The following is a 26804-nucleotide window of genomic DNA, read 5'->3' as shown; positions in this document are numbered from 1 at the left end:
TGAGCAACTGTATTAAAGAGTTGACAGCATTAGGAAGGTTGAGAACCACTGCTCTAGACAGGAACCCTTTATGTGAGGTTCACAGGAGTTGGAGTCTAAGGCAGAGTGGAGCAGTTTGGGAAACGTTGCTGCTGTAGGTTGTAATGTCGAGTTTCCCAAACATATGCACAGTTTTTTTTGTTTTGTTTTTGTTTTTGTTTTTTGGGTTTTTTTTTTTTTTGCTAACCCAATAAGGCCTCAGTTTTACAGCTTTCGGAGAACAGCGTCCTAACATCTTTGTTAAACTTTTTCTCCCGTATTTTATTCCTTTTGATGCTTTAGTGAATTGAATTCATTCCTTGATTTCCTTTTTAAGTTGCTCATTATATATGCGGAAAGGCAGTTTTTCTGCATTCTTTATTAGTTCCCTATCTCTGTAGTGAATTCCTTAGATCTGGCACATACAACCAAGTCATCTACAAATAAGAAGAATCTAAATTACTTTCTCCTGAGGGTATTTTGTGTTGCTCCTCCCTCTTGTCTGACCGTCTCAGCTAAAACCTTCATCACAGTGCTGAATAGATGGGAAAAGAAAGCATTTCGGGCTGTGGTGGTGGTCCAGGGGAGCACCTGGTTCACTGTCAGAAATGATGTCTTGTCCTGTGTAAGCGAAACCTCTCACCATCCTATTTCCAGAGTGTATATGTGGGGTATTTGCTTCTTTTATCACGAGTAATATATTTTGCTAAATGCTTTTTCTTATTTTTTGAAATGAGCATGTTCCTTTCGTTTTTCATTTTATTAATATGTTTGCATCTATTTATGCATATGTCACTTCCTTTTTCTTGTCTGTACCTTGATATTTAAATGTTTTTCCTCTATACGATGTATTTTGATCATATTCTTTCCCCTCTTCCAACTCCTTCTATTTTTCCCCCACCTCCTTTTGTGGCCAACTTCACAATATCTCTTTGTCGTTCTCTCTTTCAACAAAATATATAAAATAGAAGTCAAAACAAACAAAAACAGCAACAACAATAAGACAAACTGTACAGAAAATGAAGCAAAACCAAACCATGAAACAAGTTGGTCAATTCCTGCTGACCAGTGGCCCTTCCCTGAAGTAAGCTTGAGAAATTTAGAGACAGCCTATCAGAGAAAACTGACTGCTTCCCCTTTGCCAAGAGATAGCAGCTGCAATCGGCTTCTTGGTTAGAAGTGGGACTTGGTGTGCTCTTCTTCTTCTCCATGTTGGGATTTTGTCTGGCTTGAATGTGTGTGGTCCTTGGGTTTACTGTCACACTCTCTGTGAGTTCCTGTGTGAATCGGGCCCTTTGTATCTAGATCAGTGCATCACTCAGCCCTCATCAGAAAAGCTTCCTAACAGAGAGACCCACAACTGGACAAGATGCAGAGGGAGAGAAACAGCTCGGAGAACTCAGTCCTAAGTAGGTTTTTTTTTTTAAACTAATACCCTCACATCAAGGCTCAGCGATCTAGGCAGAAGAGGGAGCTGAAAGACTGTTAAAGCCAGAGGTGGTGGATGGCTCCAAGAAAACAGTGTCTTGGAGACATAGCAGGACTGATAACACACATCTACTATTCTTCAACTTCAAGTCAGCCTTGGACTTCTGAGACGAATCCAATACAATCATTCCACATAATTGTTTTCATATGTTGCTAGTTTGGACAGCTACAGTTTTATAGATGATTTTGTTTAAATAAGGGGCTGGAGGTGGATCTCTCTAGAAAGAGGAAATAGAATTGATAGCTACGTACGGACAAGCAGGAGAGTAAAAGTGGCAGATAAAACAGGGTTGCAGGGAGAAAGGGAGAAAGGCAAGGGAATGCAGAGAGGGACAGTTGAAACTAAGGGCCATTTGAGAGATAGTAACTTATGGAAACCTAATACAGAAGTAGCTCCCTAAAATGTATATATATATATATGAATCTAAGAGAAATCATCAAACAATCGGTGAGAAAGAGCCCCAACTAGAAATTTCTTGTCACCAAATAATGGGAATTTGTCGCCAAGTAATGGGAATGGGTTATATCTAATTGAGTTTTTCACCAAAATGTTCTCATGGGAGGCCCCAAACAACCGTCGCTATTGCCAAGACTGTTGGTTGTTCACAAACTGATAGTAGGGCCCTATTGATGAAGACAACATTTGTACAACTCATTGAACATGGGGAAGTCAAGTTGGTACCTATCTAGAGCTCTCACCGGCAAAGATAACAGTACTAGGGACCAACCCATCTGCAAACCCTTTGAGCTACAGTGGTGACTTGCCTGCAAGGAATCCTGGTGTCAAAGTGGCACATTGCTTGTGTGTTTAACAAACCAATAACTGGTTTGACTTAAGGCCTACTCCATGAGATGAAACCCACACCCAACAAAGCTTTAGTAGTCCTGAACCTGAGACTAGATATGCCAGGAACCTTGGGGGAAACAAAATGCTACTGTTCTTCTACAGGAACATAACAATTAAAGGCTCCTAGTGACATTTTATTACATTCCTAAATCTGTGCCTTGCTCAGCTGTCATCAGAGAAGCTTCCTCCTGCAACAGATAGAAACAAATACAGAGACTCATAGCCCAAAGCATGCACAGAGCGAGAGACATTTGGAATACTCAGTCCTAAATGGAATGCCTCCATCAAACCTTTCCCTTCGAGACTCTGCAGGAGAGGAAGGGGAAAGGTTGTAAGAGGCAGAAGGGTTGGAGGGAGACCAAGAAAACAAAGCCTTCTAGACACAACGGTTTTGACACACATATGAACTCACAGAGGCAGTGGCAACACACACAGAGAGCCTGCATGGATCTATACCAGATGAAGACCTAGAGCAGGAAGGAGACATAGACACACACCCAATCCTTAACTCAGAGGCGCTCTATAATTGATAACAACTTGAAAATTAAAACTTATCTTTCTCAAAGGAGTCTCAGTGGTGAAACAACCACTTTTTAAAGGTAAGCCACTCACAGGAATAAATGGTTCACTCACAGGAAACCCAATGGTGTCTTTGGAAGTTCTTTCTCTCATAATGTTGAGTCAGGGATTTTGTTTGTTTCTTTTTAACCTTACAGGTTCTTTGTATAAATATTGCAGCTTCTGATTTTGTTTTGAAGGGATTCACATATGTGCAACCATGTGTGTCTCTGCATTTGTATGTGATTCTTGTGGTCTTTCTTGAACTCTTTTTCTTCTGTTTGTTTTATCCTACTCTATATTTGTTTTTGTTTGATCTTTTATTATTTTATCATTATTCCTTAGATGCCTGTTGGTTTTCTAAGGAGAGACAGAAAGGGTGTGGCTCTGGATGGGAGGGGAGACGGGAAGGAACTGGGAGGAGCAGAAAGAGGGGAAACAGTAATCAGAGCATGCTGTATAATAAAAGTCTATTTTCAACAAAAGGAGAAAAAGGAAGCGTTTTTATTGGTTTGTTTATGTTGTTTGTTTGTTTTCTGTGATGCATTTGGTTTTTATATTAGGATTATATTAGAATCATAAAATTACTTGAAAAGCACTTTTTCTCCTCTGGACTCTTCTGAGAAACTGATCTACTTCTCTGTATATGTTAGTAAATGTCCTCTCTCTCTCTCTCTCTCTCTCTCTGTGTGTGTGTGTGTGTGTGTGTGTGTGTGTGTTTATTTTTCTTATTACTAATTTAGTCTCTTCATCTGTTGTAAAAAAAAAAAAAACCAAAATGATGGTTACCATATGTTTCTGTCTTATGTCAGGAGCCATTTGGTATGAGATAGAAAGAAGAAACATTTTAGGAAAAATTTTACATTCCTCCATACCTATTTTGTCTGTATTGTACATTTCATTGAATATATGTATATCTAAATAATGTTTAAGTTTTCCATAATGAACAGTAGATTTTCCTGCAGTAATCTTTGAAGTTTCCAGAAAAAAGATGGGGCCCCACAACAACTTCACCTGGTTGATATGAAATCATGACCTGTTTTAGGTACCAACTGCTCAAGATGGTTTCATCTTGGCTAGCTGAAATGGTGAACCTTATTACAATATTCTGACAAGAACTCCAAATACGAACTTCAGAAAAAACCCTATCAACTACTCAGAGACTATTTGCAATTATACCAGACAGTAATCTTGAAACTTAACCATCATTATAGTTTTACAGGATCCCATAGAAAAAATATCACCCCCATGACAGCTGGAAGTAATTCTAGAAGACGACAGCCCTCTACCAATGAAGTCTGTCCTCAGGGTTAGGGACACCATTTAGGGATTGATTATAATTGGTATAGGGTTGAGGGTTGGGGTAAAAATTTGGTAGGCTCAGGGATCTCACTAAAGAAAAAAAAAGGAAATTGAATGAGATAATTGGTAGATTAGTGTGAGCTTACTTACACTACTACTAATAAAAAAGTGATTAATAGAGTGAATACTTGTGAGCTATTATTTATAGACAATTTACATTGGTATAGAGTCTTATGTATTGATACAAATTCAAATTATATTTGTTACATTAAATATGTTCCTATTTCTGTTTACAATATTTGTACATCTATGCAAAGTTATTTTGTCATAGTGTATGCATGCATGTTTCTACTTCTGTTTAAGACATTTTGTTTATTGATACAATTTTAGGATATATTTATCATATTGCATTATACATTTCTATCTCTGATTAAGATACTTATACATCATCTACATTTTGAGGTCATTGTCCTTATTTGCTGCACAGTTGTTTAAAGATTATTTAATATGAAGTCTTAGTCTTTAAGTTATATAGGTTTTAAGTATTATAGGCCAATAGTCATTCATGTTTGTCATACTTATAGTTAGATTAATCAGGTTCTTTAGATACATAGAGATTGTATTCTGCATAGGTAGATAATCTTCAACCACTTCAAAGAACTGTAAAATATGGCATATAAATAACTTAGGGTTCTGCTGGCATGAGACATGATTGCTCCTGGTAGGACTGATTTATTCCTGAGAGAATGTTAAGCACCAAAGACACTCCACTTGGAACTTGTTTGCTTCTTAGCAAAACTGGTCTTTGGGCAAGGAACTCCCATGCCTCAACCACTGACAAACTGCATGCTGTCCAGATAAGACAAGTAGGACACAAGAAAATAAGACTGCTAACCCTTGCCAAGACACATTAGGATAATTCGAAACTTTTTCCTGCCTCTAAAAACGGTCTGTCAGATATTCTAGACCTTGACCAAAGTTGGTTGTTCCAAGATTGCAAATGAAACTTTGGGTGATTACCCAGGTAGCCAGTTTTCTCTGTCATCTACTATACATTTTGGAAGCTGCTTGATTGTACTTCCTGCCTACTCAGAAAATATTATCTTCTTTCTCAGGCCTTCGATGGGGTTGAAGATTATTTAGTCATATCTAATATCATACCATAATACCTATTATGACTTAGCCAAACCACTTTTAATACAAGGCTTAGACTCCTTAGGGTAAAATAATTATTAAAACATTTAGCATATGTTTTTTGATTAAAATTGTTTATTCTGGTTGTAATTCTAACTTTTATACTTGATATCTGTTCTCATTGTATATAATTTTGTATTGGATTTGAAACCCTCTTATTTAGACACAAAAAGGAGGTGATGGAGAACCTCCTTCAGCCAATGGCCTTTGAGGCTGGACCAGGTTGGGCATGGCCTTGGGTATCAAAAAGGCGTGGGTTCACCCACTCTCTCTCTCCCTGTTCTCAAACCTGGATGCTGGATTCCATTCCTGTTCCTCATTGTGATCTGCGAATGCCGCCCCCATTAAATAAAGATCCCCTCATTATATACCCTTTTCAAAGCTAGTGTGGGATTACTTTATTCACATTCTCCTTCATCTGGTATGTTCCCTTCAGTTAATGTTCAGTTATTATTTGGAAAAATGGTATTATTTTTATTATTATGATAATTTATATGTGAAGCTTCTAAATGACCTAAAATAATAAATTCCACAAAACACATTCATCTTCTTCAGCTGGGTTCATGTTTTTCTTGAGAGAAGAATCACCAAGTTGGGGAGTTTAACAGTGATTTCCAGTCATTTAGGTAAATTAGCTTTGATTTGAAGCTATATTACTAGATAATTGCCCTGGGCTTATTTAAATTATAAGATCAGATCTTTATTTTTAAGTCTCATTACAAAGTTACATTCTAAAAGAGACTTCGGTTGATTACAAGATGACTTGCGGATGTCTAAGTAATTGGCAGACCGGATATCCAGGCTGCGTGGAAACAGACTATGGCTAACACAGTGCAGTGTAGCCAACTAGTATACTGTCTTCACTCTATAACAGTGAAGAGAAGAATATTTCGAGAGAAAATTTTGGGGCGCCCAAGACTAGAGTGTCAGCTTATATTCGAAGCCACTGTTTCTGGCTGCAGGTCCACCTAAGAAGTCATCTGTGAAAGCCAGAAGACATTATTGGATTTTACCAATCAAGCAATCTCTGTCACAGCATCAATATTGCCATGATACTATGACAGCAGCAGTGGAAATTATGTAGCCGGGTACAGCTCCATTCTAATAAAACTCGAATGGCACAGGCTGACGCTCATAATTTAGCTCACTTCTTGTAGTTTGGTGAACCCCAAACTAGAGAAACTTGTAATCAAGACTGTCTTAGTTAGGATTCCTATTGCTGTGAAAACCGTGGTCAAAAATAACACATGAAGGAAGGAAGGGGTGTTTTGAGCTTACAGTTGTAATCCAGCATGAAGGGAAGTCAGGGCTGAAACCGAAGCAGAGCAGAAACCTGGAGATAGGAGCTGATGCAGAGGCCTTGGAGCAGCGCTGCTTATTGACTTGCTCAGCTTGCTCTCTTATAGCACCCAGGACTGAGAGCCCAGGAACAGTATGCCCTAAAGAAAGCTGACTTCCCCACATTCCTTACCAGTCATCCAGGGAGAAATTCACTGCAGGTTTGCACATAGGCCAATTTGATAGGAGCATTTTCCCAACTGAGATTCTCTCTTCCAAAATGACTCTAGTCTCCGTCAAGTTGACACAAACTAGCCCGCATAAAGACTAGTTGCCTGCAAAATGTAGGATTCTCAGCTACTTCCCCAGCACCATGTCTGCCTGCATGCATGCCCCTATGTCCCCCTAACAGTGATTTAAACCTCTGAAATGTAAGAGAGCCACCACAATTAAATGTTTTTCCTTACAAGAGTTGCTGTGGTCATGGTGTCTCTTCACACAAGAAACCCTAACTAAGACACTACTCAAAATCTCCCAAGTAAGAAAAAGCCCAGGTATAGATGGATTTGGAACAGACAATCAAAGAAATGATGAAATTATTCAATAAAACAGAAAGGGAAGACTTCTAAATTCTTCTTACTAGGCAAATATTTCTCTAATATTAAAACCAGATAGAGACATAACAACAAAAGAAATGTATTGACAATCTTCCTAAAGAACAAACCAAATTTAAGAAAAATAAAAAGTATCACCCACTATTATTAAGCAACTTTTACTGGAGATGCATACAAGTTATAGCGGGCATAAATCCATCACATAAAAAGATTCAAAGACAGAAATCTCATGATCATCTCATTAGATGCAAGGACAGCTTTTGAGGAAATTCAATCACCCTTTTTATGAAAGTCATGAAGAATATAGGGATACAGGGACATCAACAGAATACAGGCAATATTTAACAAACTGGCAGCACACATAATACTAAGCGGGGTAAAGGCCAAAGCATGTCCAGCAAAATCAGGAACACAACAAGGATGTCCACTCTCTCTGCTTCTGCCCAATATAATGTTGGAAGTCTCAGCTAAAGCATCAAGAAAAGAGAAGGGGATGAAGAGATACAAATAGGTAAATCAGAAGTCACTGCATCCTTATTTATAGATGCTATGGTTCTATATCTTAAACACTCTCTTCAAGAACTCAAACAGATGACACACACATTCAGCAGAGGAGCAGATAAGTCGCCTGTGCACAAAAACTGGTTGCCTTCCTACATACATACCCATAGCGACATACAATAAGGAATCGGGAATAAAGTCTCATCCACCACAATCTCAAAAATAAACAAAAGATCATGGAATGAACCTAACCAAGGAGCTGAATGACTCGAATAATGAAACCTTTAAGACCCAAAAGAGTAGAAATTCAATACTAAAAAAGAAATCAAAGGAGGAACAAGAAGAGGGCCAAAAGACCACTCGTGCTTGCAGATTGATGATATGTGAAAACGGTCATCCTACCAAAACAATATGCAGATGCAAATCAATACCCATCAAACTTCAAGTGTAATTCTTCACAGAAATTGAAAAAATAATCTTAAAATTAATGTAGAAGATCAGGCACAGCAGTGCATAATTTTAATTCTACCATATATGACACAGAGGCAAGCAAATCTTTTTGAATTTAAGGTCATCCTGGTGTACATAATAAGTTTCAGGTCAATCAGAGTTATGTAGAGAAACATTGCATCCCCAAATTAATAAAGTAAAACAAAACACCAAGGATACCATAGCAATTTTGAATAAAAAAGATACTGCTAGAATGATGACTATCTCCCACTTCAAGTTATGCTACAGAGCTCTAGCCACAAAAACAACCCTCGGTATGGAGGGTGGAGCTGTGGGCGTGGTTTTCACTGTGGAGTGTGGAGCTGTGGGCAGTGGTTTTCAGTGTGGAGGATGGAGCTGTTGGCTGTGGTTTTCAGGGTGGTAGTGGAGATGGATTATCCTTTGCTCCCAGGAGTGGAATAAAGCATTTTGGAGTCTGTCCTCTTGGTCTATCTTTCTCCAGTAACTATTTTCTCTTCCATTTTTTTTGTCATGAGTTGAAGATTCCTGTACCTCTGTCTCCTTAGGTGCCGCCACTCACTGGCTTTTGCCAGCCTCCAGAACCTTGAATAAAAATAATTCCTTAGGTATTCAGTTACATCAAAAATCAAAACCAGTTAGAGAAAGTGAAAGAAAACAAGAAGCAAAATGTTATATCAAAATTATTTTTATCATGTTATAATAAAAATCGGACTAAAAGTTTTAAAATTGAGAGGATAAAAATCACTTTACAATAGAAGAAAAATGTTCAGAGCAGGAGACACAGACTTTTGAGAGTTGCCTAAGATGCAGCAGGGCAATAAAAGATTTACACTAAATAGCTTCCCCATGAAAGACTGAAAAAATGGTCCTTGGACCAGAAGCAGTTGTGGTAGGTATGGAAGCAAGAATAAAAAGATCCCCTGGCTAGAACAGAGGAAAGATTGGGGGAAGCAATGACTAACACTAAGGATGTTTGAAAAAGCCACACTGATACCTACTTTGTAAGCTTCCTGAATATATATTCATATAGAAGAGTTCAGTTGGAGTTAACTCTACCCAAAGGAAAACATCAAAGAAATCATAGACTGCCAATCAAAAGCTCAGTGCCAGGTTTGGGACATCTCTCTATTTCTTGGTCAGGAGTATTCTTTACCAGTGCTCTCACCTGCCCACCAGAACTTAATGGTAATACCGTATGGCTGGGGACAACACACACCTTGGTCACGGGACACAGAGAGATGTACTTGGTAATCACCAGACAGCTTCTTGTGTGATGGCCAGCCTTCATAGGAGGTTGCTGGAGGAAAAACCAAATCCTACAGACATTAATGACCAGAAGGCGTGGAAATGTACGTCCAAGACTACAACACTGACATGGAAGTTAGGAGAGAGGCCTCGTTTTTATTAAACATTTTATTCAATATTTAAACACCCCCCTTTCTGATTAGACTTACGGCCCTATCAGCAAGAGTAAATACATACCTGCTATCGTAAGACTGGCTAAGCACAATAGTGAAGGAACTCAGAGGACCCATGGATGAACTTACTGTCATTCTGCTAACTGGAAATCCTGCCAAATTGCCTTCAAAACTTGCATATCTCTATCTGTCCATTAATGAATTGCTATTCCTCATCAGAGACGTTTGTACGCTGGATGACGGTCAGTGCAGAAGCTCACATCTGGCTGAAGCTTGAGGAACAAGTGTCAGTGGAGAGGCTAACCCATCTCTGAGGTTTGCGGACCATTGAGGAAGAGAGGCTGGGTAGATCACAAGAGCCAGGGGTTCGTGGAGGACCAGAGCGAGATGGGTTCTTGTGGACATGACAGAATCTCCACACTCTGAACTTCATCCTCTGTGGTTCCTCATCCAAGACCTGGCTAAGGTAAATCTGGCCAACATTTTGTCAGGGATGGCTGAGGCACTACTAACAGTGATGGCCACTTGGAGAAGAAGAGGGCGTGTTCTTTGATGATGAGCACCTGGCAAGCAGATCACTCTGCAGTGGGTGACCACATGCTCACAAGACCCGGGGCAGCACAAGTTGGGCTCCATTTGTGTCTTTTGGTTTCTAAGAGAATAAGAAGTTGAGAGCTGTTTGTGAAGATGGAGGTATGGTTGAGAGGAGTTTGAGAGTATGGGAGGGTGACTGTGATCGTAATATGTTGTAAGAAACTACCAAGAAATTCATACAACATTGTGTTTTAAAGAGACCACCTGGAATCACATGTGCTATCAGCCTGACCGCATGACAAGCACCACAGAAGAGAAGCCTCAATAGGTGAGGGGAAATCATCCACTCAGGGCAGTTCTAATCACTAGTCGACACGAAGGATGCAAGAAGAATTCACGTATAAGGAAAACCTTTGGTCACATGGCACCTTCTAAGAACGTGAGCTGAGTATGACTGAGGTGTGGTGATGGATAGAGCCTGGAGCGTGGAAGACAGGAACGGAAACATCATCAAACCTGTCTAAGGTTTCAATGGAATGAAACAATCGAGCCCAAGTTTTATATCAGCCCCCCAAACAAGCAATTTTAACTAGTGTAGGAAGTAAGCAAGAAGGTGCCTTCACGAAGAAAGCTGGAGAATATCACCATGGTAAGGTCACTGTTTGAAGTGGCAGATGAGAGTAGGCTCTTGCTGGGTGTGCTGGTGCAGGCCTTTAATCCCAGCACTTGGGCGGCAGAAACAGGAGAATATCTCTGTGACTTCCAGGTCAGCCTGGTCTATCAAGCATGTGCTGGGACAATTAGGGCTGTTACACAGAGAAATCCTGATGCATATATAAATAAGTAAGTAAATAGATAAATAAAATAGAGTATGTTATTAATCTAGAAGGATACATTTCTATGTCTTTCTTCATTGGGAAAAATAAAATGCACAGTGAGCATCGATGTTCATGCCAATGAAGTTGGGGCCAGGTTGCACTATGTAGTGAATTTCATGCCAGTCTGAGATTGATAAGGATTATCTCAAAGCAACAAAGGGGAAGAGAAAGACAGGGGTCATGAAGGGAAGCAAAGGAGGAAGGGAAAAGATTAGCTAGAAACCAGAGATCCTGGGCCCAGTTCCTATGCATGATGGGAAGCATTCAGCCTTCAGAATTGAAGCTGTGTAGCTTTAATCAATTGGGAGAGTGCTTTTAAAAGCATCACATTTGGCCTGGACCTTAGCGAGCTTTGTTTTCCTCTTATTTGAGGTTAAGATATGAGAGTTTTGAATTAGATTTGAATTAAATTAGACATTTGTGAAATGTCTCTGTTGGTAATTTTGTTTTCAACTCTCAGAATTAATTTCGGAGTAAGGTCCTCTGGGATGAGCCAGTGAAGAGCAGATCCAGGATGCTGCCAGCTGGGATGAGCCAGGGAAGGGCAGTACAGCCCCTGGATGCTGCCAGCTTGTCCTCTGTCATTGACTATGCTCACTTTCAAAGCAGAAGCCGGTGATGGTTAAAGCAGTTCTCTTTCCTCTTCTTCCAGTAATGATGCTTTACATATTTCTTAAGTAAAAAAGGATTATTAAGCTTTTAACTTCGCTCACAAAGCACAGTTCCAACACGTGAGTATTGGATATTCATTATCAAGAGAAATTTGTAAACATGGTGCTGACCATCCACATTTTGTGACAGCTGGCAGAGTGTAAACATTTCCAACCTCGGTAACATCAAATTAAAGATGTGGCTAGCAGAAGGTTGGGGGCAGAAAAGGAGAAAGAGAAACCCATTTAAGGACGGGAGTCTTAGTGCTTTTATCTAAAAACAGCTTCCTCTATTTCTGCACCTAGAAGCCAAGACAGTGAACCATCCTAGGATCAACAGATGGATGGATAAAGTGTGACCTATCCACACAGTATCATTACTTAGCCAGAAGAAGTGATGTCCGATCTTTTGCAGCAAAATGGATTTGGAGCTGGGATGTGTTGAGTGACATCAACCAGACATAGAAGAACAAACATTGTCTATTCTATTCTCTCTCTCTCTCTCTCTCTCTCTCTCTCTCTCTCTCTCTCTCTCTCTCACACACACACACACACACACACACACACACACACACACACACACACACACGTGGAAGCTAGAGACTGATCTCAGAGCAGAAGAGAAGAAAAGTGACTACCGGAAGCTGGGAAGAGTCGAAGGAAGCAAAGGGTTAGCCAACCAGCGTAAGCGTGAACACCCAGCAGCACAGCAGGCAACTGTGGTTCTCAATATCTCATCCCATGCTTTAGGAAATGCAACCAGAGAGGAGCCGGGCAGTCCTAATCACAGAGGAAAAACCGAGGTGAAGGCACTCTGTATACATGGTAACACTGTCCTGTATAAATGATTACGTTTTTAAATTTGCAAACAAAATAACAACAAATTAATTAAACATAGGAGGCAAAAGGTCATCAGTACCTAACCTCCGTGTAACAAGATGAAGAGATTTAACTTCTTAGAGATGTTTTCTAATCGCCTGGTAGGTCAGGGCCATTAATCTGCTTCGAGATGTGCAGGGCCACCAGACATACTCTGTTCTCCCAGGCCAAGGCATTGCTTATGTAGCTATTTATCTTTCCTTTGTTTCTTAAGAACACGGGAGACTGGAGTCAGGGTGCATGCACGCCCCTGATGTCTCCCCAACTGCAGTTGGCTGCATTTTCAGCATTTATGCTGCCTATGCTGTTGCCTGCAGCTTCTGAGTTGAACCTGCTTATCTAAAACCAAGGGGCATGGAGTGAGTCTCTCCAATAGTAGAACTATCTCAATCACTGATCATAGCTGCTGTTTTAGCTCCCCAGTACAAGTCTCTACCTTAAAACCATGGAGGCTTTTAAAGAGTCAGTCTCCTCCGAAGGGCATATCCACTGCAAAGAGGAGTGATAAACCCCATGCTTTGCAAAGTAAGAGATTCTAAGCAAGAATTGGAAAGCAGCCCCATGTGTATGCATACTGTGTCAGCCATGGATGGCAAGACTCCCCAGGGCTAGTGGGCCCCCTGGTGACCAAAGCAGATGCTCAGAAGCGGTTAGTCCTCTTTTAAGCATGTCACCAGGACTGGCCAAGTGACCAAGTGAGAAATTTTCCCACAGAGATGTCCTCATCACAGACAACAACTTAGTTTAAGGCATGGCCAAGTTAAGACTTCGGAGAAGACTGGAAATACAAAACTCGTTTACATATCAGAATGAGGTTTGCAAATGATGCTTGTATCATCCCTGACTACACAGCAAGTTGGCTGTGTGTGAATGTAGACCATTTGACCAGCAGTGTCTGGCTAAGAGCATCATGAGAACCCCAAGGACCCAAGGAGGGAGACGGGGCTCTCACAAGCCTGTCTGCATGGAAGTGTTTACAATCTGAGGTCATTCATTTGCTCACTCAATTGTTCACTCTGTGATAACCTCTCACTTTCACAGTAGAAACACAGCAAGGGAAATTGCTGAAAAACCTTCAAGGGTGGCTATCCAGGGATGAGGAGCTGATTTCCTGGCTTTTGACACAAAAACACGTGTGTCTTAAAACACTAATTTGAAGATTAGAACAGGCCACTCTTTGCATGGCTGGTTATCCTTTGAAGTTCAAATCTGAAGCAAAATTGTGATTAGTTTATCCAGTACTAAGAATTGAACTTATGTAGTAAGAAGCTGCTTGTTTTGTTCCTGGCTGCTCAGCCCCGAAATAATTACTCAGAAACTATATTATTTGCAATACTGTTTGGCCAATAGCTTAAGCGTATTTCTGGCTAAGTCTTATATTGTAATTTAGCTCATCTCTATTAATCTGTGTATTGCCAGGTGACTGTAGCTTACCAGTTTGTCTCTGGCGGGACTACATGGCATCTTCTCCCTGACTCCACCTTCTTTTTCCCAGCATTCAGTTTAGTTTTTCCCACCTAGCTCTACTCTACCCTATCAGGCCAAGTTAGTTTCTTTATTCATTAACCAATAAAAGCAACTCATAGACAGAAGGACCTCCCACACTAAACTTAGATCCTCACATAAAAAAAATCACATAAATTGTGATATTTTATTTTCAAAGAGACAGTTCTACCGTTATCTTAGGCAGTCAGTTTGGGGCTGTAAAATCTTTTTATTTTCACATAACCCAAGTGGACATATGCAATTAAACAAGGTTGGATTGAAATAACACCACACCATTCAACAGCAGAGAGTTAAGAAAGAGAAAAAAAAAAAACCAGACCTCATGTTTGTCAGTTAGTCCTTTTTTAATAAATTTGAATTCATTCAACAAGTTTCATATTGTATCTGTCACTCAATTTTGCTGTTTTTTTTTTCACGTCAAATAATACGAAAAATTACATCAATGTGCTTAAGCAAAATCGGGTTTAAGTTTTTCTTTACAATGAAATGAAATCGATATGGATATCAATCAGGACAGCAACCGCCTATTCCTACTAGAACAATCCTGTACTTACCTTGAACACATCTACTGACTTGGGAAGTAGAAAAAGGAGTCACAAATGACATGTGTCTGGGCCATCCCTAGGAGAGGTACCACCGTGTGTGACATGTGTGTGAGCCACTCTGTCACAAGGTGAGGGGTTTAGTCATTCAGGAAAACACGGCACCTTTCAACGCAGGAGAAGAGGTAATCAGGCCAAGGCACGCTCGCCAGTGTCCTGGGAAATCCACTCCACCAGGGCAGGTCTTTGCCCCCAGAGATGACGTTACTTTTCTGGAAAGTTCGCACTGATGGCAGAGTCAGCGCTCGTTCCAAGAGTAACCAAATATTTTAACCAGTGGTTCAGTTGGCTTACAGAAAATGGCCAGAAATAGGAACTCAGTTTCAGGTGGAGGGTTAAAATATGAATTATAGTAGGTCTATGCTTTTAAGCAGGGAGGTTCAAAAGGTTCTGAACACACCTTTTCAGAATGTGTTCACATGGGGCCATCACCTACAAATGCCACATGCCTGACTCCTTCAAGGTCATCTCATTGGTGACACTGTCAACTTCATGTTTCAAAACAAGAGAAGAGATTTTGATGGGAACAGCTGAAGATGTCCCCATGTTGGCATCCAAACGCACAATACTGCAGATGGACATGTCGCTTAAAGCCTTGTGGGACTATTATTATGACATGCTTTCTAGTTCTTCTGAGATTCAGGGGCATTGAGTGGATTATGACATTGGCATCACAACCTCTCAACAGTTCTGGGGTTGGTAACCAGGAGTGACTTTTGTTTTACAGACGGTTCCACTCTGGCCAGCCTTTCTTGGCTGGGACTGATGGAGGAGGGCTCTTGGGTTGTCATAGACACATCTGAAAGTGACCAGGAAGGGGCTATCATACAGGTGTCAACACCGCGAGCCCTTGGCGAAGCATCTCATCTAAGAAAGACAGATTTTACTACTGAGAAAATTAATGGTTTATTGAGTTGACGGGAAATGAAGTTTTCAGTTCTTAAGAACTCTGGGCATGGGTAACAGCCACCTCCATCAGAGGTCCTGGTGGAGTCCCGGCACGTGCTCACCCACTGGCTCAAACGGCTACTATAAAGTGACGAAAGGCTACTTTCCTGGAACAGGGATCAGATTCCACTCTTCTGCTAGAACAGCCAGAGTTCTCACCTCAACGCTTCTCACAGCTTTGAAAAATAGAGAAGCCATAAAATAACTTAGTAGGACGAAAAGTGCTTTTCTTCTGAAATGGAGTAAAGCAAACACATACCCAAGGATCTTAAAAAGGAGGTTTTTGGTTTTTTTTGCTTTGTTTTTTACAGAATACATGTATGTATTTGTATGTGTGTGTGTGTGTGTGTGTGTGTGTGTGTGTGTGTAATTACAAACACTACTAGAGTCTAGCTACTATGGTAACTTTGTTGCAGTGTCTATAAATTTGTGGATCCCAGTCTTGGTGCCAAATGCATATAAAAAGCTCAAAAGCTGTTATGACTACACCATGCAAATTTATATCCAGAGATTCCCAGGGAGTGCGTTGCCACTCTTCTGAGCCCTGTGAAGTCTCTGTCTCTGATATGTGGGTATCTCAACTATGTATGCATCAAAAAACTTTTGAGTCACTTTTCTCCCAGAAAAAAAAGTCACAGTTCTTAGTATGATAAACTCTCAGTGGCTGACCCCTTCTGCCACATGGCTGGCCTTTGGGGTTCCCTCTTGACATGTGGCTCACACCTTGAGTGACAGGGTACACAGAGAGATACCTGAAGTATTGAAAGGGATAAGGTCTCGCAAACCTTTGCTTTTCTTTAACATGTTACAACGATAAGGCCACTTACAGATTTTTTTTTTGAATCTGTTTAACTCTTTGTCTCCTCCTACTGTTACCCATGAAAAAGAAAATTTCCAGAGAAAAGCCGAAATTCACAGGCTCATCTCCAGGGAGAAAAGACAGCCAAGGAGCAGTGATTGGAAGAAGCCTTAGTAGACAAGAATGGAGGAGGAGAAGGGCATCAAATTCAGTCACTGTCCCTAACGTAAGATTCTGTGGATTAAGCTTTGATCTAAGGTTGGGTTTGGAAAAGTCAGACTCCCACATATGAAGGATTGCTACGGCCACCGAAAAATCAAAGAGTGTCAGTCCATGGTGGCAGTGCATACCACACACATCTTGGGGAGGGTGGTGGTGCTGCCTGTGTGGTAAACGATGGTGCCAGACATGAGGGTGACGTATGCGTGGGGTGTGGGGGTTATTAATTTTTTGCAGTTCTTCACTGCGGGTTTTGCTTTGTCTCCTGTCTTCCCAATGCTTCGCTGTGACACCTGCTCACACGACTGCAGTCGGTTTATGGATGCCCGTGATAGAAATAGTTTACAAAAAATATATCATCTTTGTTTGTCTTTAGAAAGAGCTCATCTAAATAGTAAGTTAAGGTTGCGTCTATGAAACCGGTGCACCTTGTCTTGTTTCTACGAGCTTTAAAAAGTCCAAATACTGATGAGGCTGTGGGTCAGAAGGAACCAAAAGAGACTGTGTTTGTGTCAGGTTGCCCTCCTTGCCTCAGGAACGGTCATGGGTCGTTGTGTGATCGCGGTGTGGACTGGTCGTGTTCCTGCAGAATCCTAGTCAGTCTAGGAGGAGCTGGGTATGCTTATGAGACAATGTCAGTACAGAAATAAAGGCTGTGAGGATGTTTCTTGAGTTTCCGAAAGTGAACAATAGAAACATTTTTAGATTCAATCTTAATTCTAGATAACAGAAAGTAGCTCTATCACAGAATGAAAAGTATGACGTCGCATGCTGCCATGATAGCAAGCAGAGGAAACAAAATCCTGGTAATATACATATGTATGCATATTATGCAAATATATTCATATTAACATACGATGTTATAAGAACGGTAACGTAACTGCAAGGGGGAATCACTCTAGATGGTTTTACCTCAGAGTAACAAAGAACCTGAGAAGCATAAAAAGCCTATGCTTCCAGTTATACAGCGGACCTAGAGATCTGGACAAGATGGAGTGCACATTTTCGTGACTGGATCTCATTATCAAAATGCGCCATTGTGTTCCCACAAGACAGTTAAGCTGGACCCACTTCGTGTTAACCGAAATCCCCCTCATGTACGGGACGGTGGAGTACTCACAATGGGACACCGCTTACTCCCGGTGAGGTTGCAAGAGATGGACTCTCAGACAGGAGCGTGGGAGCTTCCTACCGGTGAGAATCAGGTAAGAGAGCTGCCAGAGACTCACCTCGTCTGCTTACCCGATACAGAGAAGCAAACCTGATGAAACAAGCCCGTCACACAGAAGCCAACAAGCCTTGGCTGCAAACCGAAAGAGAGGATATGAGGCGCACAACTTGCGCTGTGGGAGTTCCCAAAGATTAACTAAGAAATTCCTTCCTGTTTTTTCAGAGAAAATATCGAACTTAGGATAAGAAAAGACACACTTTGGGATGACTGTGTTTCGCACCCTCATTCTTGAGGCATAATATTTAGATACTTGTCCCTTTCAATTAGAAAAAGAAAAAAAAAGCTATGACTTTCTTTAATATGCATCCTGTGTTAAATTGTCCATAGTTGCAAAATGTATGGCATGTATGCGTATTTGTCTTACATACGCAGATACTCACACCTGCGTATATAAACATATACACATACATCCTCATATACACGTGTATTTTATATATATGCTGAGAAAGTTCACATATATATACAATTGTGTGTGTGTGTGTGTGTGTGTGTGTAGGTGTGTGTGTACTGGTATAAAAACTTGACAGGCAGGGTAATATTTCACTCAGTGTTAAATGAAGTCTTTGAAAAATCAAGTACAGTCACTCAGTTAACATAGTACAGCCAGTAAACTAAGTTGAAAAGAGAAAAGGTGAAGGGAAACACGATCCGGGACCATCTGTCTATGGCATTCACATCGGTGAGATCGGGGATTTTGATCTTGAGCTGTGAAGACCTCCTTCGTAGGTGGGTCTTCTTGTGCGGGATGCTTCTGTCTCCCATGTACCGCCCGTGCCCTTCCCTGGGCATGCTCTGTTTCCTATACTGGATTCCTGAGTTGTCAAAGGATATTGCTGAATTCCTGGTGTCTCCGACGCCACCTGCGACCTCATTCATTTCGTTGTGAACCTCCAGCGAAGTTAATAGGATGTTCCCGTGAGCATCCACCTAAGTGGAGAAAAGAGACACCCTCAGGAGCTGGCATGCCCGTTCATTTATTTTTATATGCAAGCCCAGGACAGAGCGCTGTTACAGAATCCTTCAATGTAACTTATGAGGAGGTGTCCATCTGTCAACCCTTTGCCTCATTTGATAGGAAAATACCATTTTGAAACTTTAACCGCAGCTGACAGACTGCATTTCCTTTACTTGAAGGTTCGTACAGAGTTCACTAAAAAAGAGAAACAGCGCTTTAGCAAACTGATATTTCATGTTCTAGATCAGAATCCCTACTGAGGAGAAAGCCAAAGCACCAACCCCTTCTAGGATTTTACCTCTGTGTGAGTAACCGTTTGTAATTGGGCAGAGTGGAAATGGTGGAGCCCTTCCTTCCACGGCCTCTCTTCAGCAGGTACCATACGATCTAATGGCAATGCCACAATACCTGGGCCACTCAACCTCTCTTCCCAATGGTTGGCTCATGAGACCTCACAGTCCTGGATGGAGGTGAGCATGGCACAATAGAGGTGACAACAGAGCCCTCATGCACATAGCTTTCCTAGGCGTGCCTTGGTAGGATTAGTCCCTTTTATTCCCATGCTCTGTGGTTAACTTCTTATTGCCCTACTGGTAACTTAAGCACCTCTTACAGATGGCCGAGTACATGCGACATTTGGCACCTGCTGTGGTTTCCAGTAGACACAGGGCCGTTCTTAGGAAGTTAGCTTGCTCTCTTTGCAAGGCTGACCTTGGGTTCAGGTCCCACATCTGCTAAGGATGCTGACTTTCCCCCAGCACTTGCTAGCCTGCTAGCCCAGTTGCTGAAGCTTGAAATCACCAGATTACCGTGGAGAAGCCCAGGGACAGTCCTGATAGTGCTTCTGGTGATTGCTTAGATGCGGGTGTGGGGTCCTGCCTCTTTGTGGCCCCGGCAGATGTCTTCTTTGGCCAGGGCCACATTTAAAGCAGCAAATCTCTTTCCACAGTAAAATCTGACTTTGAAATAATCAAGTTTCATCCTTGCTACACACAATGTTAGACCTTTGGTGACAGTGCCAGTAGAACACGTGCTTTTTTAGGTTGCTGAAGAATTTTCAGCAGCTTTTCTGTGGCTTGGGGAACTAGTGGCTGGGGGTAGGGGTCCCTTGTGGAATTCCTCCTGGGATCAGACTGTAACTGTCCTGGCCTGCTTCCCTGAGCACTCGATTCCTGTATGTTCTCCCGACCCTGGCCTTCCTTTTCCCTGGAGGGTGGTGTCCTCTTTTCTTCCTTTGTCACTGGCTAGCCTACCCTTTCTTTTAGGGCTAGATTCATGGTTGGTGGATTTTCCCATGAGCCACTAGTGGTCCTGCAGAATCTTACTGATATGTTAAATTTTGTCTTCCTGGTTTTATAGAAGGCATCCCTTACTCTCATTAGAGGTGTGAAGCTGAGGCGGAAAGGTGGGCAGAGAGTAGTCCTGGCTCCTACCCAGGGAGAGATGGGCAGCCATGTGAAGCACCAAGCAGGGTAAAGAGCACAGAGTCACAGTTATCAACAGCAAAGCGGCCAAGGCTCGGGAAGGAAGGGCTGCAGTTGGAAAGGCTAGTCGGGCTCTTGTCAGGGAGTTGCTCGCAATCCTGTTTGAGAATACCTCTCGGTATTAACAGTATTAACTGTGCCCTCGCTAGATCAATTCCCATTTGCCAGAGCTTGTGCGCGAGTTCTGAGGGGACTTTGGAGATGAGCTCAAGGGTACACCCCTCAAGACAGTTCATCTTGAATTGCTGGTTGTACCTAATATCCTCACATATTCTTTCCTAAGCATAGGAGAGAACTTTTCCTGTTAGAAGCAAAAGTCAAGAAATGAATACGCGGCCTAAGGAGGACTCAACTTGCGTTTGGTGGGAGGACTGTGCACTCTTAACTCGGTCACTTTGATTTTAACCTTGAGAGGGGGGCTACCCCACCTTAGTCCGACTCTCTTAATCCTTTTTACCTAAAAGGTGCCTGATAGAAATGAGGACTGCTTTACCCTGGTTAAATTTATGAGAATCTGCCATAGCAACCCTCAATGACGCGATAGGATGAGGGGAAACCTGAGATGCCCATTTGTCTAACGTGTGAAATAACACAGGAAAAAAAAGGGAGAGAGAACATTTTTAGACCAAAGTATGAAACACATCACAAGCAAAGACCCAAAGTAAAGGGTTCTATATAAGGTAGACTAGCTGGATTAACTCAGGTTCTCAAGATGATGGAGCCGCACGCGCTATGCCTGTCGGTGGGCGGAGTTCTTGGGGCTTTTATTCTGCCATTATCATCTTTCCACCGTCTAATTAGTCATGATAATAGAGGATACTTGGTGAGGAATGGAAGGTAAATAAGAGACTGGGCCTATAAGGGTTTCTGTAGGTCTCGCTAAGAAGCCCCAACCCGATGCTTGAAAAATGCAACGTGAGAAGCAAATCTCTAAATGACAACGACAAAAACTGAGGTTTCTGAAGGACGTGCCTGCAGGGTCAGGAATAGAAGCTGAATTTGAGCAGTGCCAAGGGAGTCCATCAAATAGGTTTCCATGACCAACAGCAGTCTGAAAAAAAAAAATGCTAACAATGTGGACGGATGCCCTCTTTTTGCTCCTGGACAGAGTCCAGAGTCTCTTTTCGGTCTCTGGGTGGCTCGGGTGCCTGCAGCAGAACCAGCAGCTTGGTTCTGTATCTTGGCAGTTCTGATGTGTGTTGGGTTTTTTGTCTGTTTTTTCAAAGCAGGGTCTCAGTCTAGCCTAGGCTAACCAAGAACTCACTCTGGAGCACAGGATAGCCTTAATCTCATGGCAATTCTTTGACCTTAGTCTCCTACATGCTCGAATTACAGGTGTGGGCCACGGCACTGGCCTTTCTACTTGGACATTTTAATGGTGGAGGAGTAGAGAGACAGTTCCTCTCTCTGACTCCATCCAGACTTGAAGACTCAGATGCACGCAGAGTTAATGATACTCGTGTGTTGATCTCACCGAACTGAGAAAGTTGGTTCTGTGAGGGCTTTGCATTGCCTCTCATTTTTTGTCCCCCAATCTTCTCTTGGAATGATAGACAATAAAACCTTCTCACGGACAAAGGCTGTTTGCTGCCTTCAAAGCCAGAGAGACTGTTCTGGGATTTTCTAGACTGACTTGATAGTGGTTCCAACAGGAGGAGGCAGCTGAAGTCACAGAGGAATTATGGAGTGGCTGAAATAAAGAGGAGAGTGAAGGGCTCTGCCCCTCACGCCCACTGGCAGCATGGCAGGGGCAAGGATCAGCTGTGAGAGAACATTGGCCACACCCACTCCCACTACCTAACAGGGGCAGCTTAAACTCCCTCTTCTCGGGCAGGAAGGAGCCGGTGGCTGAACCGGGCTAGGCACACAGGATAGTCAAAAGCAAGCGTGCAGGTCAGATCCTGGCTCACTAGTGCTACCTCTCTCTGGTGTCCCCCAGAATGTTCTACGGCATAAAGGATTTGCACGGGTCAGGAAAGGAGGGAGGCTCACAAGGAGTCTTGACTTAGAGGGGGACTGAGAAAAGACTCGGCCAGGTAGATGCTGTCATTTAGTTTATTACATCACTTCACTTGACTCCAGTGAAGATGGCCACCATTCTACCCAGTACCTGGCTTTAAATCAGAAAGACAGCACACTCACCATGTACTTCCATTAAGTGAGATCCACATAAAATTAGTTTACTTCTTTTTCTATGCTCAGCATTTTAAAAGATGCACATACAGGGTAAACTACTTTGTCCCCGAAGTTGAGGCACAGAAAATCCCAAAGGGGAGGCACTGACTTTTTAAAGTACTCAGAAAACTTACTCTTTTCCATGGCAACAAATCACTCGCTACATTACAGAGCGTTTCAGAAAACTTAACAATTTCCCTCCAAGGTAGAAAGCACACTGAAAATGTTAGTAGCTATGGAAACATATTCCTCATTCCCAGGCTATTTTTAAAGAGGAAAACAGAGATAAAGGGTTGTGAGCCACCTCTGTGCCTCACTAGAGACATACACAGGGGCCTGCATTATTTTGGGTCCTTCACTAAGATATAAGTACACACTTGCTTCCCATCTGGGTTTTGCAGGCCAGGCTATGGACCACGAAGATGGTAGCAGGGATGCAGCCTCCTAGGTGGGAACTTCCAACAATCAACAAATACATTTCCCGAAAGAATTTCGAACTCATTTCTAGTTATCAAAACACGATACGGAAAAGTTCCCTTTTTATTTTTTTTTTCATCCGAGTCAAAGGAATCCAAATGAACAGGTACGTGGTGGGGCTGATCCTCCCAGGCCAGTAGGAGCAGGTAAATGCCACCTGACATGAACATCTGCCCCAGTGGAATCAGGCTGTGTGCATTCTAGCAGAAGCAAGAATCTGTTACAGGAAATCATTTAAGCGATCTGCCGTTGCACATGGACAGAGAATGTGCCGGAAGGTGAGCGAACAACGGTGTTCGGGGCACAGAATGACGGAAGCAAGACGCAAACACTGGTAGGGAAAAATCAGGAAGATTCTATGGAGAGGGACATTTGACTTGTGTGCTGAAGAAAGAGAAGATGTCAATCAAGAGCTGAGATAACAGTAAAGGCAAAGAGGTGGCATTTGTGACCGGTCAGAATCCACGCAGGGGACAGAAGATATGAGAGATAAGGTTGATGTCTTGTTGTCTAGGGACACATTTGTGAGTCAGCGTCCTGTCTTCTCTAGACCCCTGTGGCCACCGTCATGTGTTTGGGAAGTGATCGGATGAAGGTGGGGGACTGTTTCTCTGAACTTCAGTGGAGAAAGCCTAGCCTGAGAGAGACCATGTTTCCTTAGGAATCTGTTATTTACTTGCAAATTAAAGAATAAAACTTGACCAATTGGTGAAGTTCTCTTTGGTCCTCTGAATGTTAAAGACAAGCCTGTAGCTGCCTTAGAATTCTCCTGAGATGGGACGCAAGAAACAGTCTTAATTTTACACAACTCTCTCCAGAGAGGTTGAAACCCTACAATGGAAACATTATCAAAAATAATACTAATTATGGTATGCAAAAGAATGCAATAATATATTAAATTATATCTCAGCCTAAAACAACTTGGCTGCCTTACTTATGGAGTTTTTATTACAGGGGTTTTGTTTAAATGTAAACCAACATGCAGAAAATTGCTGACATTTTTTGTCTGATATGTTTAAAGAGTATTACAATTTATTAGCCTGTAGACATCTCATTTTTGAAATCAGTGTTCCTAAAAGAGAAGGTGACCACTTCCTCTTGTCCTTACCTCTAGAATGTAAGTCTCAAAATAGAAATGAGAGGCTGTGGGACTCTAAGGCTGACATGCTTTTTTCAGAAAGACAGGTGGCTTGTAATTTTTAAACTGCCGCATGAATTCTTGTTATTTTGAAGGGTCCAGCTCACACTGACTATAATCACAGCCAATGATTTCAAGGTAGGTTTTTTTGTTTTTTTCTGCTGTGAACCTGGACAGGTGCAGCTCTCCAAAATTAAAAACACTGAAAACATCTCATCCAGAAAATATCACATAAGAGTTTCTCTTTCCTGGGCTCTGTCACTAGATTGACACTCAGTCAATTTTTCACTTGCCTTCCAGATTGCAGTCAAGTAAAAATTTCTGGATTTAGAAGAACAAGACAAGATTTGCCATTTGAGGGTGGCACCAGATCTCCCTGCTCACTAAGAATAATATTGAGTCTGTGAATCTGATTCTTGACAAGAATTATTGCTTTTCCTGGCACACATGGGGCGTAGGTTCAATTGCTGGAAAGCCCACCCCCCCACACATACACTTGTGGCTGTGCTGTGCCATGACTTTAAAAGACCGTGCCAATGGGTCAACTCCTCAGATATCACAGGATTTGCAAATGCAATGCGTGCGTTATGACCAAAGGCTTGCTCTCGGGTGTAGCAGCAGGCCTGGAACAAACAGGCAGTATGCGTAGACAAATTAAAGGGAAGAGGCTTACACTGTACCAAATGGAGAAACTCAAAGAAGAAAGAAACATTTGGAACGTGTATGTATGACGTGTGAAGTTACAATATTGTGTGACCATTAAGTCTATGGAAAGCTTGCTTACGGTTTGGCAGCTGGGTCAGTAATAGTTTGCCAACAGTTGTTGGCAGCTGGTGGCCTGAAATGCCTCCAGGGCACTCGACCCTTGACAGAGCCATGGGGAAGGCCCTTTGCTCAGGAAAAACAATAAGAAGCAGGGTCCCTGTCAGGGAAAACTACAGGCTGTGGCTCACCACACTGATAAGCAGAGTCAAGCGTAGTCCCTAAAAACTTAAAAGAGACTGGATGGACCCCTCAGGCCCAGCCTTTTCTGTCTGGGATGAAGTCTATGGCTCTTAGGTTTCTCATACTCTGCATCCTGCATCCCTTAATACAAACTGGCGGGGGGAGTCCTATGCCTATTTAGAAATATCACCAAACTCTTAAGAGAGGGAGGAATATGTTTAATGCAGAACTGTGTAAGCATCAAATAGATGTCCAACATGGGAATCCTTGGTGTTTATGTGCTGGCTTCCAAAGCTAAGAACGGAACGAGAGCCGTGTATTCAGAGAACTATGAATATATAGAGGCCTCACTGAAACAGTTCAGAAAAAAAAACTTATGGGGAAAAAACATGAAATGGACTCCCGAGTCAGTTAGAATTTCCTCTGCTGCTTCTAATTCATATTCTTTCTACATTCTGATCATTTTACCCGCAAATGCTACTGGCTTGAGTGTTTCCTTTAAATTTTGTACTTCATACTCCCAAGGAGGTTTCTGAACAATGATGCTTTCATAGCTTTAAACAGTCTCGTTCAGCGAAAAGGAAAGAAGGTGGCGATTGTCAAACACAGAAGGAAGTGGAAAGAACACTGATCATGTGTGCAGTTGTCCATGCGCTTGGCCACGGAGATAACACGGCATGATTAATTCCTGTTTCCTTGGAAACACCAAGGCCAAGACATCTTGTGTATTCATAGTACAGCATGATCTCCATAGAAACCTAACAGTCTGGAACAGAGTAGATTCTCAAGTAAGATATTGAAGATAATTTTGTCTGTGGAAAACCTAGTTCTATTCAGAGACCAATTTCATTTGTTTTATAGATGGGAAGGGGCCGTTCCCACACGCTTGTAAGACTCCATCCGGTCCTACACCTTTACCATCCCATGTCAGGCAGCATTAGGGATCCATGCTGGCACAGGTTCATAGAAGAAGGAAAGGAAACTTCCAAGGGCTTGAAAAACATGTATATTTAAGAACATGAATTGAACAGCAAAACAAAAAGAAATGAATGAAGGCGTAAAGTCCATATTTAACCTGGTAGATGCGGAGGCCAGCCATGATAAGCTAAGTATAGGCAGGTCATCTAAAGGAAGTTCTTTACTTCCAACCACCTGCCAGAGTAGGACTCAGCCATTGATAAATTTAACAAGAGGCCTGAGTCTCAGTAGTTTACCCTGAAGCAGTGCCTGGTTGCAGGAAGAACCACAAGCAGAGATTACCTGAGCACCACCCAAGAACAGAGCATCCAAAGCAACTGCTGTAGATAGGACCACCTGCCAGCACACACTCACCAGGACACCCCTAGACAAATGTCAGCCAATCAAGGGTCCTAAATCTCAGAAAGCCCTCAACCCCACCTTTACTACTATAAAGATCCAACTCTAACTGAGCTCGGGGCTCTCCATTTATTCCAATACGTTGGATGAGCAGAGAGATCAAGTTTGCAAACTTGCATAAAATAAAGGCTCTTTGCTTTTACATATGGGACTCGGTCTCCTTGTTGGATTTTGTAGGGACTTTGCAGATTTGGGTATAACAGTAGAAATATATTACTGAGGATTTGAGGAGATGAAGACATAAAAGGGTACTTTTAAAAACCTGAAACTGTAACATTTCATTTAAATCTCATTATAATAACATAATGCTTTTATGAG

The 26804-nt window shown here is 42.0% G+C and overlaps 1 protein-coding gene across 4 annotated transcripts in view; it reads right to left on the bottom strand.

Annotated features, from left to right (window-relative positions):
* Positions 1 to 18283: 18283 nt before the first annotated feature.
* The window catches only part of Gabrb3 (gamma-aminobutyric acid type A receptor subunit beta3), a 233723-nt gene continuing 225202 nt past the window's right edge, over positions 18284 to 26804 (bottom strand). For all 4 annotated transcript variants that reach the window (XM_048434733.3, XM_048434734.3, XM_085682690.2 and 1 more), the window contains exon 9: positions 18284 to 18862. In XM_048434733.3, coding sequence (XP_048290690.1) covers positions 18521 to 18862 — 342 coding nt within the window. In that variant the 3' untranslated portion in view covers positions 18284 to 18520. The remainder of the gene's footprint in view (positions 18863 to 26804) is intronic.

Source organism: Myodes glareolus, chromosome 24 (genome assembly GCF_982192425.1).
Source record: "Myodes glareolus chromosome 24, mMyoGla1.1, whole genome shotgun sequence".
NCBI lineage: Eukaryota > Metazoa > Chordata > Mammalia > Rodentia > Cricetidae > Myodes > Myodes glareolus.
Note: the sequence above shows the minus strand (reverse complement) of the source record. Positions and strands in the feature narration are given on the sequence as shown.